This window comes from Patiria miniata, unplaced genomic scaffold, assembly GCF_015706575.1.
Source record: "Patiria miniata isolate m_02_andy unplaced genomic scaffold, ASM1570657v1 HiC_scaffold_10, whole genome shotgun sequence".
In the NCBI taxonomy this organism is placed as follows: Eukaryota; Metazoa; Echinodermata; class Asteroidea; order Valvatida; family Asterinidae; genus Patiria; species Patiria miniata.
The window spans coordinates 21339008-21356784 of NW_024037048.1; the positions used below are offsets into that span (position 1 = coordinate 21339008).

The following is a 17777-nucleotide window of genomic DNA, read 5'->3' on the forward strand; positions in this document are numbered from 1 at the left end:
AGAAGCCTTTTGCATTTGGGGCCAAAAGGTCAAGGGTCAAGGTCACAGTGGCAAAAACAAAAGAAATTTTGTCAGCGTGATAACTTGAGATATACTTTACATATCAACTTCAAATTTGGTTTGTGGATTGTCCTTGGCAATCCTAAGGAGCCTATCGCATTGGGGGTCGAAAGGTCAGGGTCAAGGTCACAGTGGCTAAAACAATAGAAATCTTGTATTTATTCTGAGATCATAGGGATTAGGGATTAATTTATATAAAACCTACAGAAGACACTAATGCTGTCAATGAACGTTCCATTTGACCAAGGTACATGTAAGTTGATGTTAGAGTGGTGTTATGTCATGGAAACAGTCACGGTTGCGGGGCATTTGTGTTTGTAAAAACACCTGACTTGTTTTTGTTTTTTTTGGTAAAGATAATCGTTTAAACATCATTTTCGAGGTTGAAGTCATTGAATCAGCTATTTTGAGCTATAGGCGTGGGTTCGGGCCCGCTCAAGGGGCCGGGCCCCAACAAAATTTACATTGTAGATGCTCTGTGGTGCAAGAGATCATCATTTAAAGTGTCACGTACTAGTCACGTACTATCAATCAAGAATCATTTTTTTGAGTTACATTTTTGATCGAGTGTAGAGCTGACGAGCGCAAATCAATAGGCATATTTTTGGAACTACTAATAATCTGGCTATAGTACATAAAAGGGCCCTATAAATGAGACTCACGAGTTCTTGTTGCTTAATGTCCCCTGATTGACTGGTGATTGAATTGTGATTCAACATTTGATTGACATGTAATCTACTTAAGACTGATTTTGTGATTGAATTTGGATTGACTTCTGCTTGTAAAAGTTGTGATTGATATGTGATTGACTTAACATGTATGATTTTTGTTGTCTTTACCCACACTATAAAGGCACATCAGACTACTACTGAGTCACCATCAGGTAATGAATTATCAACAGGGGATGAACCACAAAATGGTGAGTTATTTTCCTCACATTTGTGACATTGAACAAGGTTGTACTCTGTTCATTCAAACTCTCTGCAAACTATGTGCTCTCATTGGCCATGCTAATCATTACGCAAGGACATGTACGTGTGCCATTGATGTCTTCCACCCACATTCAGATCTGTTCATCTTGGGAATGACCTTTATGACCTTATTCTGACATAGTTGTGTCGCCTAAACAAAGTTTTTGGAGACACAACCAGTCCTAAATTCTGCGTGACCGTAGACCCGGTTATGTTAAAGTTTTGAAAAAAAAAAATTATAACTTCTACATGCTTTCATGGATTTTGATGAAACTTGGATGCAGTGACCCTTGGGTGGGAATTACTCAATTCTTCATCAGATTACTGAGGTCAAAGGTCATGTAGGGTCATTAGAGGTCATTGTTCATTATTATCCAGAATTTCATGGATTTTTATACAACTTGGATGGAGTGATCCAATTAGGTGTGGGGTTCATCACTAGTCTGGGGTCATTTGAGGTCATTGTTTTATAATTGCCAAGACTTTTTTTTAAGAACTCAAAACATATAGGGATCGACCATGGTAAAAGGCAACACATGTGGTCCGCAAACAATTTGTTTTACTCTCATACGTTGGTCTTTTGATATATTGTAGATAAATAGTTAATGTTTTTGATAATGTACTAAAAAAAAGAAACAGAATTTCTTGTGATCTGTAGTAACATTTAGATTCCAAAATCCATCCGTTTGTAAAACTAAGTGGAACAGTTACATGTATATCACATAATGTTGTCATGGAAACTGGCTATATCTAGACTTGTACATGACGACAGGCAAGATTCCCAACTAATGACTGAGTTGAATTCACCATGACAACTATTGTACATTAATTGCTTCTCCTTTCCCTTTTTGTTTTGTGGAATAGCACCTCCTGTGATAGTCTCACCTCAACCTGAGCCTAAGGTAAGTTGAACCATGGGGTAAGTAAGTTGAGCCACTTACCCACTCTAACTGGCCAATTGAGTTGAGATATTAAAATACTGTGCTTCTCAGTGTTAGTGTGACCTCCTTCACTAACCAAACTCCCTAGCATGATTTATTAGGAACCATACCCATCCTGGCAAATTCCAACACCATATGGGAAACTGCACGTATATATTTCGGACTTTGATTCTGGAGGTGTGTTAACTGTACAGTTAAGGGGTACTGTACCCATCCTGACAGATTCCAACAAAACAGGCCGTTGGGGTTTGATGGGTTTGTCTTCTGTGTATAAATAGGGTTAATTCCTTTCTGATGTGCATGAATAGCCAGTTAAGTTAAAGGTGCACATGGTCTGAAGAAAAACCAAAATTTATCCTCAAAACTGAAACGTCTTTGAAAGGATAAGTGCCTTCACAGTTTCAACTCATTATAGGTTTTTTTTCTAATTTATAGAGATCATGAGATATTGGGCTATTATCATGAAGACAGGGGCCAAGTTCGGGCAGGGACCATTAGTCGACTAGTGGTTGATTAGTGAAGTAACTTACGCCTGCGCACTAATAGCAACGTGCGAACGTCTCTAGGCGAACGCTGGTCAAAATGTCATCGCAAAACAGGATCCTGGCTCCCTGCTGTACGTTATGAATGCGTGTCGCTGTTGGTTACCAGCGATGCAACCAGCCCCAGTAGGTTGGTTCCAAATAGTCGACTAGCGTAGTCAACCACCGTCGACTAGACAGAGTTCGGGTTAACTTTAGTCGAACAATGGTAAACCAATGGTCAACAATAGTTCTTGCGCAAATTTACCCTTTGATGTGCTGAACATGTGTCGAAATGGTACACTTGGCTAATTAATATGAAAGAGTAGGGTGGGGTAAGTTGAGCCAAAAATGGGGCAAGTTGAGTCCTGGATCAATTGTCATCACCCATTCCATATTTGAGTAATAAAAAGTACATTTTCGTACTTCGGTGTTTCCATTTTCATTCAGTTTGAGTGTTAGTTTGACTATTGTACAATTTAACTTGCCCATTTAACTTAATGTGTCTGTATATTTCTTCCCTTTCTTATTACGGTGTTGAAATCCGTAACGTGCCCCACTCTAGCTCCAATGAATGGGCTAACCCCGGCCCGGCATTGTAGATGTATGAAAAGCCTGCCATTCAGAAGCCATTCCGAAATCAATTGAATATGGACAGGGCTCTCACTGCCTGGATAAAAACTGGAAAGTTATCTCAAATGATTTTAAATTTGGACTAACTTTGGACCCTGGCCAATTGCTCGCCAAGGGGGGCCTGGCCCCACCAGCCCCCCCCCCCCCCTTGGCGACGGGCTTTCAGTGGTCTCCTGCAACTCTGTCTTTGTAACTACTGAAGGAGTGTTAGTGTGCATAGAATGCTGGCTATAAGTATTTATATTTATCATTTGAATGTGAAAGATTTTAAAAGATGTAGCACAGGAATGATTTTGGTTTCTGGTGATGTACCCACAGTGTTGTATGGATGCTGATTGTCAACGTTATTGTAACATTAAATGCACTCAACATGGATGTCTTCCAGATACACAGAAAGAAGGTGAGTTATGTGCTTGACATTGGTGACGTTTCTTTTTGACATTGAACAAGCTCCATAAATATTTCATGTCCTCTTTTCATATAAAGATGTATACCCGTGTTATTTTTAGTTCTGCTTCATCCCCCAAAATATATTTCTTTTCTTAACGGCTTTTTTCTAGTTCACTTTTGAACGAGACACTTACCCCAAAATTAGCCCATATTTAGTTAGAGCCTGAAAATGCATCCTTGGTGACGTGCTTCCGGAACTGTATAGGAAAAGTAACGTGAACAAAATTCTAAAATTCGCAATTATTTTTGGTACGTTGATTTCCTTGAGAAAATCACCGGCAGGAAAGGTGGCGATTATCGGGGAAAAAATGAAAATAAAATATGAGACTAAGATGTCTTTTAGGATATAAAACTTTTGGAATAAACTTGAGGGAATCATAGTGTTTATAATAAAAATCTAAAATGACCACTGATAAGGACTATATACATGCCAGCACGACTAAATCTAGAACCTATCAGCTGTAGGCAGGTAAATGGCGTCGTTTTTTGTTCTCACGCAAGTACGCAATGTGAAAACAAAGGTAAATGAGCACGGAGACCTAGTAACAAACATGCCAGCTGTGAAAGGTCCTAAAGTAAAATGCAATTTTTACCTATCTCCAAGTAATTTTTCATTATTTTCTTCTTGAGAAGATAAAACCGCTAGAAATTAATATTTATACAAATTGGAATTATTGGCTGCCATACAATAGACCATTATCATGTTGCGGCCATCTTGTTTTTTTTCCCATTCAAATCAACGTAACCAAAGTGAGGCTGGTGAGGCAACGTAACCAAAGTGAGCTTTTGCACAAAAAACATCATTCAGTACTGTTATTGGATCATTGTACAGGGAACATGACTGAAATGCCGGCAGCATGATAAAGGTCTATAAATCCATTCTCGTGGGGTAGGCTGGTTCCCGCCCCACAATCAGTATCAATAATCAGGATCATTTTGCATTTTCAATAAACTTTAATTATATCTCCCTTTTTTTTTCTCCCTTTTCTGTTTATTTGCCTATACAGTTTTACACCAATCTAATGATATAAAAGACCAGGTAAGTGTAATTCTTCTTGTGATCCTTAATTATCATGTAATTCTTCCATATTTGACTGATTGACTGACTAAGTGCCACCTGTTACACTTTCGCGTATCCTAATTCCTTATGAGTTCCTTATCAAAATTTTTCAATACGCAGCCGTACGCGACGCACATCTAGCGCACAAGTAACGAATTCAGCGCATCCATTGCGTATGAGATTCCGATGAGTTGCGTATGCAGAGCACAACATTATTTTTCGGGCTGCGAATAGGTCAGTATGGAGTGCGCATGCTGAGCGTATTCCGGACGCACCCGACTTATGCCGACCGCATGCCTGACGCAATACATCGGCATTCGCTATGAGTTCGTTCAGTGTGCGTTGTATCTGCGCTGCAAGCACGCTATATACGTCCAATATAGGCGGCTCATCATGCTGACGAGGTGCGTGCCGGGAGGTCAGCGTATTATCGCGTATGAACTGCTTATCCACCACGAACACATAGCGTACTCGTACCGCGCTCGACCGATGTGGGACCGATGCGCTGCGTATTTATAACTTATGACCTGCGTAACAGCGTACGCAGTGTAGTTTTGTGCATGCCCAAAACTATCCTGCGTACTGGGCCGTACCGTGCGTATGCCTGCGTACATAAAACTTACATAAAACGATAGAGATGCATATGAGTTGCGTATTGTGCGTACGACTGCGTATGAAAAAAAATGTCAATGCGCAACTCATAAGGAATTAAGATACGCAGAAGTGTGACAGGGCCCTAACTGGCTTAAAGTCATGATAAATTTCAGTTGTTATTAAAGATTTTGTTAAAGTCTAAAGATAAGTAGGGACTGTTTTTTTTGTGTGTGATCTACCAACAGTGTTGTAGTACTGGAGACAACTTTGAAAGTACTTCAAGCAGTGGGGGTCTGGGAATAGTGAATGGAAGTAAGTTATGCCATGGGGCTATGTGCTCTACATTAATTTATGATATACAGAGTGAGTAAAAAAGAAAGCTGCCCAAACGTTGTCCCCTTTTTGTTTTTAAACAGGTTCGGATCTGCACGTAGGGCTTTCCAGATCTAGGGTATGAAAGCCCAATTTAATGATAAGCTTTCTAGATCTGTTAGTTAAAGAATCATTCAAATCACTCATGTACTTTTCCAGTTATGTAATTTGAAGACAAACACTGTTTTTTAACCTGTCCATGGATCATTTTTAACCACTTTGGACAGGAATATTGTTGCAGAAAATTTCGATTTTCTTTCCAAAATAGGCAAAATATAGCAGACAGCTTCTGATATTCATGTACAGCCAAATGCCACAAATACTGATTCACAAGAGTCATTTCAACAGTATATGTACAATATTTCTTGCTGTGCAACGGAGAGTAAATTGTAGAACAATAGACCATGCACAGAGGCCTTGTTCAATTTCAACTCACGATCTGCCTCCACAGACTGTATTTGTGTGTTCGAAACAAACAGGGATCTAAGTGTGATTTGAGACGTCACCCGCAGGCGAGTTGAGGGTTTTAACCCGTCAGCCGTGCCTGTGTATAAAAACAGCCAGTGCATGTTAAAAGTACATGAGCAATTTGAATGATTCTTTCACTAAAGGAAATTAAAGCTCATTAATTGGACTTTCATATCCCAGATCTGGAAAGTGCTACATTTAAATATAGGGGGCACTATTTGGGTTTCCCTTTTTTTGTCTCAACCTGTGTAACAGGCTCCATAAATATTGAATGTCTTCTGTTCATTTAAACTCATCAGTCTCTGGAAACTATGCCCTCAGCAATAATAAGGTAATTTATTACACAAGAACACAAGGGCCATTTAGGTTTTGCACCATATATATTCAGGTGTATCCATAATTATTGGGATGTATCAACATAATGTCACTCTCATTTCAAATCTCCTAATTTTGAAATATTTTGCTGATGTTTTTGGTATATTAAAGTTACTAACAACTGATTTTACCATCATATCTAAATACAACGGTCAGCTGCAAATCCACCTGTTTGTATAATTCACTAGAAATAGCCATTGTATGAAATGATTGTATTTCACAACAGTCAAGGTTCTCAACCAATGAATTTAACTCACTGTATTGATATACATTAATTACTACTCCCTTTCTTTTTGTTTTGCTGTGTAGCAACTGATGTGACAGACACTCCAACATCTGTAAGTGTAAGTCTTGCTGTCTGCTTCGTGATTTTTTCATATTTCCTCTGATTCATTGGCTGGCTGAGTGATTAACACTTAACATTGCTTAATTGTGACCTGCAGGTCGTGTAATGTATTGAATTAACCTGCAGTGCCCATGCATTTGCTAATTTAGCTGGCCTTTATATGTTTCATTTCCTTATATAGTGCCACCTTAAAGCTACAGTCCATCATTTGTAGCGATCCAAAAATAAATCCAAGTATTTATTATTGAAAAACATGCTTGGTTTAAAGATAAAAATTAGACTAAACTCCCTGTGAAGTTGTTCTGTCTGGCAAGCTGTCATTTTGAAGAAAACCGATGACATGATGTATCATCCCAGCATCAAGTCATTGGTTAACCGGACTCTAGTACAGAGAGCCTTTGATGTCTGCAACCAAGACAACTTCAAGCATGAACTCAAGCACATCCAGGCATCACTACAACGGAACGGCTACAAACTCAACCGCATCAAGATCAGCAAGCTTGACCAATGGGTCTCCTCTACCCAAGGTCCTTCCACAGTCACTCTTCCATACATAGGTCCAGCTTCTCATCATCTCCAAAGTATCCTCAGACAAGCCGGTGTCAAGGTGTACCACTCATCTGGCAACAAGCTCCAAGGCAGCCTCCACACTCATAAGGACAAGCAGGACTCCTCTTCCAAGGCGGGAGTCTACCGCATTCCATGTGAATGGGGCAAAGTCTACATCGGGGAAACCGGTCGGAAAGCTTCCCACTAGGCTCAAGGAACACAGAGCACATGGACGGCGAGGGGATTTTGACAAATCGGCCATTGTCAAACATTCCCACATCAACGACCACAAAGTTGATTGGGATGCGGTTGAACTCATCGCACCGATCCAGTTCTGGCATCCAAGACGCATACAGGAAGCCATCGAGATCCGCAAGCACAACACATATACCTTAGGTCCTCAGCTATATATACCTTAGACTGATGGGTCTCCTATACCCTAGGTCCTTAACCTTCACCTTAGACTGATGGGTCTCCTATACCCTAGGTCCTTAACCTTCACCTTAGACTGATGGGTCTCCTATACCCTAGGTCCTTAACCTTCACCTTAGACTGATGGGTCTCCTATACCCTAGGTCCTCTCTCTACTGAGACTGCAACCTACTGTTCCACTTCAGTGGGCACCTAGCTTGCTCTGGGGCTACTTGGCATCCACACAGGATGCAACTTCACACTTCACCGATTTTGCTTTTGCTACTTAAGTATTTACTTTCTTAGAGTTTAGCCACTCTCCTGAAGACGGTCAGAGCATACTGAGTTTAGCCACTCTCCTGAAGACGGTCAGAGCATACTGACCGGAGCGTCGAGTTTATACCTCTTTCTTTTCAGAACCATTCTTTGAGATGAGAAATTATTCGGACATGGTGTTTCTGCAAACCTTTCATTATTTATAAGTCTTGGTCCCGACTGTGCATTTATATGTGCACATCTGCAGTGAATAGTACTGCCGGTACTCCAGTTAATACAAAATTCTGACAAAACAAACATTTTGGCTAGGTTAGGCAGAATTTTTATTTAATGAGGGTCAACTACAGTAAACTCCGGCCAAGTCGACACCGTACAACTCGTCAAATCGCTCAAGTCGGCCGTCTGAAAGTCCCGATTGTCTGTAATGCATTTCCATTGCATTTTTATGCCCCGCGGCGAAGCCAAAGGGGCATACTGTTTCCGCCTTGTCCTTCCGTGGGTGGGTGTGTTAGTGGGTGGGTGGGTGGGTGGGTGTGTGTGTCCGGACAAATCTTGTCAGCGCGATAACTTGAGAAATACTTAACATATTAACTTCAAATTTGGTTTGTGGATTGTCCTTGGTAATCCTAAGAAGCCTTTTGCATTGGGGGCCGAAAGGTCAAGGGTCAAGGTCACAGTGGCTGAAACAATAGAAATTTGTCAGCGCGATAACTTGAGAAATACTTAACATATGAACTTCATATTTGGTTTGTGGATTGTCCTTGGCAATCCTAAGGAGCCTATCGCATTGGGGGACGAAAGGTCAAGGGTCAAGGTCACAGTGGCTAAAACAATAGAAATCTTGTATTTAATCTGAGATCATAGGGATTAGGGATTAATTCATATAAAACCTACAGAAGACACTAATGCTGTCAATGAACGTTCCATTTGACCAAGGTACATGTAAGTTGATGTTAGAGTGGTGTTATGTCATGGAAACAGTCACGGTTGCGGGGCATTTGTGTTTGTAACACACCTGACTTGTTAATTTCTAAGTCGGCTTTTATAAGTCGCCATTTTGCTCAAGTCATCGTGTTACTCCCCTTCCCATAAAAAGCATTGCAAACGTCACGTGTCATGTGGTTGCGAAGGGCGATTTGTAAAGGTTACGTACAATGAAACTACATGTACATAGACATGTTCACGTTGGCGGGTGAAATGTTTGAAAATTAATTTCTCCAGTTTGGAAGACCGTATCTTCATGCAACTGTCAGGATTTATTTCCCTTACAATAATCCAAGTATGTGCTAAAAATCGTTGTGATATGTTCAATACTTTTTGTTGAAATTGGAAAAAATAGGCCGCGCTACGTGCATTTTTGAAAGCTGTAACACTGACGTTTGCATTATCTGTCAATCTTTTCAAGCCTCACGAAGATTACTAAGGCTCCTTTCCATTGTAGTGTCAAGGAAACATTTGGAGAAAAGCCTCCTTCACAAGTTATTAATTGATAAATAACACCCTTTTTGCCGGCTTCCATTGGTCGATACCGAAACCCACGCCAAAACAGGCCGAGTGACGCAATTGAATATGCTTATCCACCATACGTTATTTTGTAGCTTGGCCGAAATCGGTCAACCGTAGTGCTGTTGAACATTGAACGTGGGTTGAGACGGCAGAAAATCCTCGTCGAAATTTTCCATGGAGTCTGCTTCTACTAGCGTTTGCAACAACTGATTTAAGCTGAAATTCGGAAATACCAGATGATATACTCCTGATATAACAACTTAGAGAAATTCCTAGAAATAAAAATAAATACATAGATTTGGGGAAGTTTTCAAACGATTTCTTCCAGACTTGAAGGTCAGCTATACCGGTAACCAGTACTGACGTTTCGGCATTGACGACGGCGATTTTTTCACTGACATAAATTTTAGAAGTTCTTCTTCAGGTATAATTAAACATTTCAATCATACCGAGCATATTTTCTGAGAAACACAACATTCAAAAGGCCATGTTTTTTTTGTGGTGCATGAATTTCACTGCACTGATAATCGGATTAGCTTTCCTTAATAACTGGAAACGCTTTGCCTTAGTAACCACATGACTGTTAAGGAGATAAACCCAGGGAAACCGAAGCCATTAGTGCAATGAATCATGTGCAAAAGGCCATTCATGTAAGTCGGCAAAATGACGACTTACAACAGATGTTGGCAATTAGCGTAAGTCGTCATAAATTTCTGGGACCCGAAAGAGCAAACTTGGCCAGAGCTTACCGTATATTAATATGGTCTCGCCTGGACTTTATTAGAGGAAAGAGACTGTCCAATCAGTATGTCTGTAAGTCTGTATGTTTGTATACAGTATTAAATGTACAAGGTGAGTAAAAAAAAAACCCGCGAAACTCAAACCTAAGAAAAATATATATTTCATGTTTTACAAAATATGTAGCACCAAAAATCCGTTTATTGAGTGGTCGGGCACAACCAAACAACTGTTTAGAATTGTTCTGATAAATCTTCTTCGGTTCTTTCTTTCTTTCTTTCTTTTTTCCGTACAATAATTCTTCGCGGGGTTTTCTCCCAAATGGTTTATGGTATACCTGTAACTTTCAAAATATGTCGACCCTTATCCTGAGTTATACATATTACGCTGCGTCATGATAATGTCATCGGGGATCAAATTGCAAGCGATTTTCGTTGAAAAATTTCCATCTTCTTTCACCTATAACTCTTGAACAGAACAAATTAATCATGTTCATTATGACGTATCAGATAGACCATTAATTGATAAACATTTTTTTGTCATGTATGTGAAGTTGCTTGACCTTTACTTCCGTGTCAACCGGCCGGAAGGTCAAACTTAGGTAAATTTAAAATCCAGACGGAACCTTCAAAATCAAAACGAACCAAATTTCTTCCAAACCATTTACGGGATTATGATAAAACCTGGTACGAACTTGATCGCCCGTCTGAAGAAATTTTTAAAAATATGACGTCATCGATCATGATGTCATCAGGCATCAAATTACAAGCAATTTAAGGCCAAATTCGAGAAAATAGTTTCAGCTATATCTTTAGAACTAAATAGAGTATCGCGTTCTTTTTTCGTGAGATTGTAAATGATGCTTCGGGCAACAATTCTTATTCCCAGGCACAAAACCGCTTGACCTTCACTTCCGGTGTTACCGGAAGTGCATTAACAGTTGAATATAACTCGAAAGCGGAAGCTTTTTTATGTAAGCACATAAATCCTTTTTTTAATTCAAAAACCATCCGTCCAAATTATTGCCCCGTGTTTTTTTTTATCAACTATATATAGTTTCAAAATTATGATGCAACGTTTCAAAATGATGACGTCATCAGACCGGACGTTACTGTAGGGAGAATTTGAAAAAGATCATTTTATTGGCGAGCTGCGAAGCAGATGCGAGCCTATGTAATACCAATTTCCGTCTGTCTGTCCGGGCGCCCGTCCGTCCGTCCGTCCGTCTGTCTGTCCGGACGTCCACGTTCAGATAAAAATGTTGAAGTTTTTGGTTCTAGTTAACTTGGGGAAAAAATTAAATGCAGCTGTCATGTATCATCTCTATAACTTCAGTTAGGTTCATATCATTGCAGTAAATTTTATGATTTTATTGAGGAACTTTAATTCAAGGAAATTGTTACATGTACATGTATACTGGTATAACATGTATGTGTGTGTATACCGGTATAACATGTACACTATGCATTTTGGGGATGTGCATGAGCTTCTGGTTTGATCTTTTAGTTTATGGGGTTGGAGTAGGGATGGGGTAGGGAATGGTGGGGTGAGGTGGGTTGGGGGAAAGGGTTGGAGTTAGGGTTTGTGTGAGTAGGATGAGTAGGGGAGCTAGGATGGGTGGGGCGGGGTGGGTTGGGGTGGGGTTGATGTGGGGAGAGGGGTTTGGAATACCTGCCGGTTTGGGTGGGGTGGGGATTTGTAGGGGTGGGGTGGGAACAGGTAGGGAGAGACAGGTAGGGGGAGACAGGTATGGAGAGGATGGGCATGGATGTAGGGGTTGGGTTAGGAGGGGGTTGGGCAGGGGGAGGGATATAGGATCGGAGTAGGGGTTGGGTTGGGGATGTGTAGGGGTGGGTAGGGATGGGTTGTTGTAGGGGTTGGATAAGGGGAGGGGGCAGTATATAGGGATCAGAGTAGGGGTTGCATGGGGTCAGGTGGGGATGTATGGGTGGGGGAATGGGGTGGGCTGGATATTGGAATTCGAGTAAGGGTTAGGATGGGGATGTGTAGGGTGGGTAAGGACAGATAGGGGAAGATAGGGTAGGTGGGTGTAGGGGGTTGAGGTAGGGGAGGGTACGGGTCAGGGGAGGGGGAAGGAGATAGGGATTGGAGTTTGGGTGGGGTTGGGATGTGTAGCTGATAGGGTGGGGATGGTTAGTGGAGGATGGAATGGGTGTGGGTAGGGGGTTGGGTGGGGGAGTGGGCGGGTTGGGGATGGGGTAAGGTTTTGGGATGGGGTAAGGTTTTGGGGAGGTGGTGATTGTGCTGTGTCTACATGTACATGTATACCCTTTCTTGTTCTTGCATGGTAATACAAGTATGGGGAGCAGAAGACACTGTTGGGGCTGCAAAAATTCACAACTGGGTCCTAATTACCCTAGCAATGGAAAACTCCCCCATAATACAGTGACGGCTAACCTATATACACATGTATTTATTAGGTAATCTGGTGACTTTTTATGTTGACATTTAAAAACTGACCCCTACACCTAGGCACATCAACAAGAATCCTGATCCCCATCATGCCCATCCTCAACCCTACCTTCAGCCTCCCTTCCTGCATTGGACAGCGAGCCATGGCGGCTTCGCCGTTCTAGTTTATTAAATTCAATCATTTGACCCCTGTCTATGACTTTGTTTGTAGCCCAAATAAGGATATCCGTTACAATGTTGACCTTTGGATCTTAAAAGCTGTGACGTCATCAAGTTTAACCCTGTATTACGCTGCTGAGTCCAGTCACAATTAAGTTCATTGCAAAATTTATTTAGTGGAACGATCTGTGACAAAAGCAGTCCTTGGTATAATTGATGTTCATCTCTTGTTGTTTTTAACCTGATTTGTGACTTATGATTGACTTGTAATCTACTTGAGACTGAATTTGTGATTGATTTGTGATTGACTACTGATTGCTTTCTTTGTCTTCCCACAACAAGGGTCAACAGACAGATCTGAAGACTTTTACTAGTGCGTCACCCAGTAATGGAGCAACAATAACGGAGAACAAAGGTTAGTTAAATGTGCTCCACGTGAAATTGTGACATTTTGTTGTGATATTGAACAAGGTTCAAAAATATTTTGTGTCCTCTGTACATTGGAACTATCTGCAAAGTGCAAACTATGCTCTGAGCAGTAGTAATGTCATTTACGTATACGTCTTGCACCACATTTTGTGTTTTTTCATTTTGGAATGAACTTCGGACCTTCCTCAACATAATGTTACTCTCATTTGAAATCTCGTTTAGAACTTACAGCAGTACTTTAAAAAGTGTGGGGTTATCATATCATTTGGTTCCCCCCCCCTTACTTTTTTGTCTCCGAATAAATATCCTACAGTTTGATTTTATAGCTCAGGATAGCTGATTCAATGACTCCAAACTAGAAAATGGTGTTTGTATGATGACATGGTGTACCAACAAAATTGGTTAAAGTGGTCAGATATTGCCTGAGATTGCACCACAGAGCATCCAGATGATCCAAAATTTTCCGGGGCCCTTAAACCATGGTCCCGAACCACACACAGTTTTAGGGCTTCGCGCTATATGCGCTCGCATTTACTTTTGATCACATATTATGTCCCCCCCCCCCACTTTGCCTTCGGCGTATAGCAGAGTTGCTGACTCGAGTCATGTGACTTGGACTCGAGTCGGACTCGAGTCGCTATTTTTGTGACTTGTGACTTGACTTGTAAATACCAGCCTTGACTTGTGACTTGACTTGGACTTGCAAACAATGACTTGTGACTTGACTTGGACTTGCAAAAAATGACTTGTTACCAACCCAAGTCAGACGCTACTCGATTTTATTTTAATTGAAGTCGCCCATCACAAGGCCCAAAAGGCCACTCAAGGTGTTTATAAATGCAGTTTATAGATGCAGCGAGAAAGTTTCATTCCAGAAAATAGACCTCAGTGACTGAATCCAGTAAAATGAATAGTTCCCACTAGTTTCAAAAGTTTTCAATAAGACTGTCACAACAAACTACAGTTTTCAATGACCAAGTCTCTTGCTTAATGTAATGGTTGAACAAACTTTGAAAGGAACCTTTCATGAAAAGAAAGCATGCCTTTGTCAATTGCATGTAAAATACCTCATAGCTTAACCCATTGGTATAGACGTTTAGTATACATGAACATTTTAAAAGTTGCTTAAATCAGTGATGTAACAATAAACATCTCTGTGTGGGTGCAATCACATCCACACCATGACCTAGTGCTTAAAGGGGTCATATAATAATTTGTGCACCTTTCTACTCCTCTTAAATGTAAGAAAACTATTTGACATCCCTTTTTGGTTAATTTTCTTGAAAAGTTCACTTCTTTAGACGTTCAGAATTTCTGGACAGCTGAGGACGCTGTTGCTGTGATGTAATCTGGGAAGACTGTGTTCAGTTTAGGGGTTTCCTGTTCAAATTATGAATTTTAAATTTGCTCTCTGAAAATATGTTTTGAAGAAGTGTTGCTCATTACTGCCATGTGTACTCACACAACAACGAATCACCAGAAAACCAAAAATCTACGACAGGAAAACTTTTGGTGCTGAAGTAGCTGCAACATTAAAGGTTTCTGCCCGGAATGACATCACAGTTTAGCTCATGAATACGGCTATTGACATTAGCATAAAAACACAAAAGGCCCCACAAAAATGGCAACACGAAAAGTGAAAATAAGGTTAAATAGAACACCAGGATTTTCAAGGATTGCATTTTAAAAAATACACTGCATGACCCCTTTAAGCATCAGCATGATATTTTCTGCTATAGTAATCACAACTTTTAAACTGTTCAGCAGCATTATGAAATTGGGCCCAGGTATGTTATCTTGGGAATGAACTTGACAACTTTATTGTGACGTAAATCTACTCTCTTATTTTGGCAGTATTTTATCATAAAGGAATAAAAAAATAATCAAAAGAAATCTCTTGTTTTGAAAATATTTCTCTTGTTTCATCCAAAAATGCGATTTCAAGAATCGTTGTCATAAATGTCTTCAAACATCACCAGAGATAAAACCTCAGTTAAAAAGTTAAAAATACTCAACAAAGTCCTTTTGAAGGCCTGTCTTTTTAAAAAGTTTTCATTAATTATATTGTTTGCCAAACCAGGGTTGTTAATAAAGATATTGTGTACAGTTGTTGACAGTTGTTGAAACAAGTATTCTGTGTCATTTTCTTTGTTGTGCCAAACAGTCAGAATACACACTAAACTGTTTTGTTTTTGGACAAAATAGGTTTTAGGGTCATTGCCTTTCTCTATGCTGTTACACAGATATACATTAAATTTGTTTGCCTCTCCTTTTCCTTTTGTTTTGCTGTGTAGCAACTGATGTGACGGGCATTTCACCATCTGTAAGTGTAAATCTGGCGGTCTGCTTTGTGATTTTTATTGTTTTCATTCCCTTTCTCACTGATTGACTGGTGGATTGACCGACAGTTGTGACCTGAGCGTGTTATCGTATTGAATAAGCCTGCAGTGGCCATGAATGTGCTAATCTGACCCTATGTTTTGTTTGCTTTTAGTGCCCCCTTGAAACTTTTGTCGCCCACACTTTTAGCGCTAATTGCGCCATTATTATTAAGTCTCGGGTTGCAAGCTATTAATGTTATGAACTTTGACAAAAACATTATTTTGTAATTGTTCATATCTTGTCGCTTGTGACCTGATGGACTTGTGATTGACTTGTGATGGACTTGTGTTGACTTGTGATGGACTTGTGATTGACTTGTGATGGACTTGTGATTGACTTGTGATGGACTTGTGAGGGACTTGTGATTGACTTGTGATGGACTTGTGATGGACTTGTGATGGACTTGTGATGGACTTGTGATTGACTTGTGATGACTTGTGATTAACTTTTGATTTATCTCCTGTTGCTTGTGATCTAACTTGATCATAAATAATTGAATTGTGATTACCGGGTAACATGTGATTGACCTGTAATCTACGTGAGACTGCATTGACTTCTGGTTGATTAGTGATTGATTTGTGATTGTTTTGTGTTGTCTACCCACAACAAGGTTCAAAAGCCAGACATTGATAAGCGACCCAGTGATGGACCATCATCAACACCAGAGATTACTTCACCAGAGATTATTACACCACAGAATGGTCAGTAATGTGCTCAACATACAAGTCTGAAAAATTCTCTGTTCATTTAAATGGGCGTTAGGGCCTGAAATCCCTGAAAATTTCATGTTTTGGATTGTTTACTTATAAACTCAAAGGTCTGGTTGAAAGGAAACTAACCTAATGTGTCCCTGGTGCCCAGTGTGTCCCCCATCTGAGGATTCCCAGTGCCCCCGGGTGCCCACCCCCCCCCCCCACCCCCCACCACAAAGTCTGAAATTTGCCGCTTTCCCCGCAAATTCCCAGTGCCCCCCCCCCAGGTGCCCCCTCCCCACCACAAAGTCTAAAATTTGCCGCTTTCCCAGTGTCATTTTAAAGTAATTATTTTTGACTTCCCCTACTGTATGACTTTATGAAATGTTAATAAATTGATAAGCAAAAACAGCACCCTCTAGCATCAAAATAGGTCCAGCCCCCTCCCCCCTCCCCCCTCCCCCCTCCCCCGGCACCTCCCTCCTGCACCTCCCTCCTCACGCCCAACAAAGACAAGTCAGGGGTGTGAAATCTCCGCTATTTAGCGGATTTCCGCTTTTTTGTTCAGCGTGCCACATTTTGTTTTCCGCTTTTTTTCTTCCGATGGTCCAGATTTCCCCCCGCTTTTTCCCCCGCGCGTAAGCATTTATTTTATTTCTGTTTATTTTATTTTCCGCTGCCGCCGCCGAACGCACGCGATCCACTCTCTACAACATACACGTAGCTCTGGGATGGAGTGCGTGCAAGCGAGTATTCAATGTACATGTACATGTACATGTAGATGTACATGTACATTATACATACGTAGTACGTGTGTACTATACGATGCCATGTGCATGCATTTTTCAGCTCGAAGCCGCGTGTGTACACAACGTGTAAACAGCATCCGGGGAACCAACAGTCATTGCACTGTGATTGGCTGCAGATAAATATGAATATTCACACATACATTTGTACGCCATGAAGCGCGTTGGGACCCTTTGCGGCCGTTCTTGTGTCTATGCATGTAGTGACACGCGATGATCTCCACAATAACTCGCTGTAAACATCTTCTTGTTGCAAATATAAAGCCTTGAAATAAGACTAGTAAATTGTCGCCGTGCCGCGCCGGTAGAGGGCATCATGCGGGGCAAAGTTCATGTGTGCATTATCCTGCTGCGTATTCTGCTGCATATACAGTACGTTAGTGTGTCGTTTCAGATGTTTCGAACGTATTTTTACATTATTAATTCCGCAAGATGTTAGTGCAACACAAATGTGTTATTATCCAAAGAGGTTTGGAGTTTGATACGGACATTGACAAGACTGATCCTCAGGTTACGAATCCGTGGAAATGGATTTGGATGGAACACATGGTTAATGGGCAGAAATTAGGCGACTCGATCAGAAGCCGGGACTCGCGATGACGATG

At 40.8% G+C, this 17777-nt stretch overlaps 1 protein-coding gene across 2 annotated transcripts in view; it reads left to right on the forward strand.

Moving 5' to 3' along the window:
• LOC119739876 overlaps positions 1-17777 on the forward strand; it is a 31932-nt gene that overhangs the window by 4464 nt on the left and 9691 nt on the right. For both annotated transcript variants that reach the window (XM_038215003.1, XM_038214995.1), the window contains 9 exons: positions 913-979; positions 1896-1933; positions 3445-3526; positions 4584-4615; positions 5476-5542; positions 6755-6789; positions 13206-13278; positions 15587-15615; positions 16285-16375. In XM_038215003.1, coding sequence (XP_038070931.1) covers positions 913-979; positions 1896-1933; positions 3445-3526; positions 4584-4615; positions 5476-5542; positions 6755-6789; positions 13206-13278; positions 15587-15615; positions 16285-16375 — 514 coding nt within the window. The remainder of the gene's footprint in view (positions 1-912; positions 980-1895; positions 1934-3444; positions 3527-4583; positions 4616-5475; positions 5543-6754; positions 6790-13205; positions 13279-15586; positions 15616-16284; positions 16376-17777) is intronic.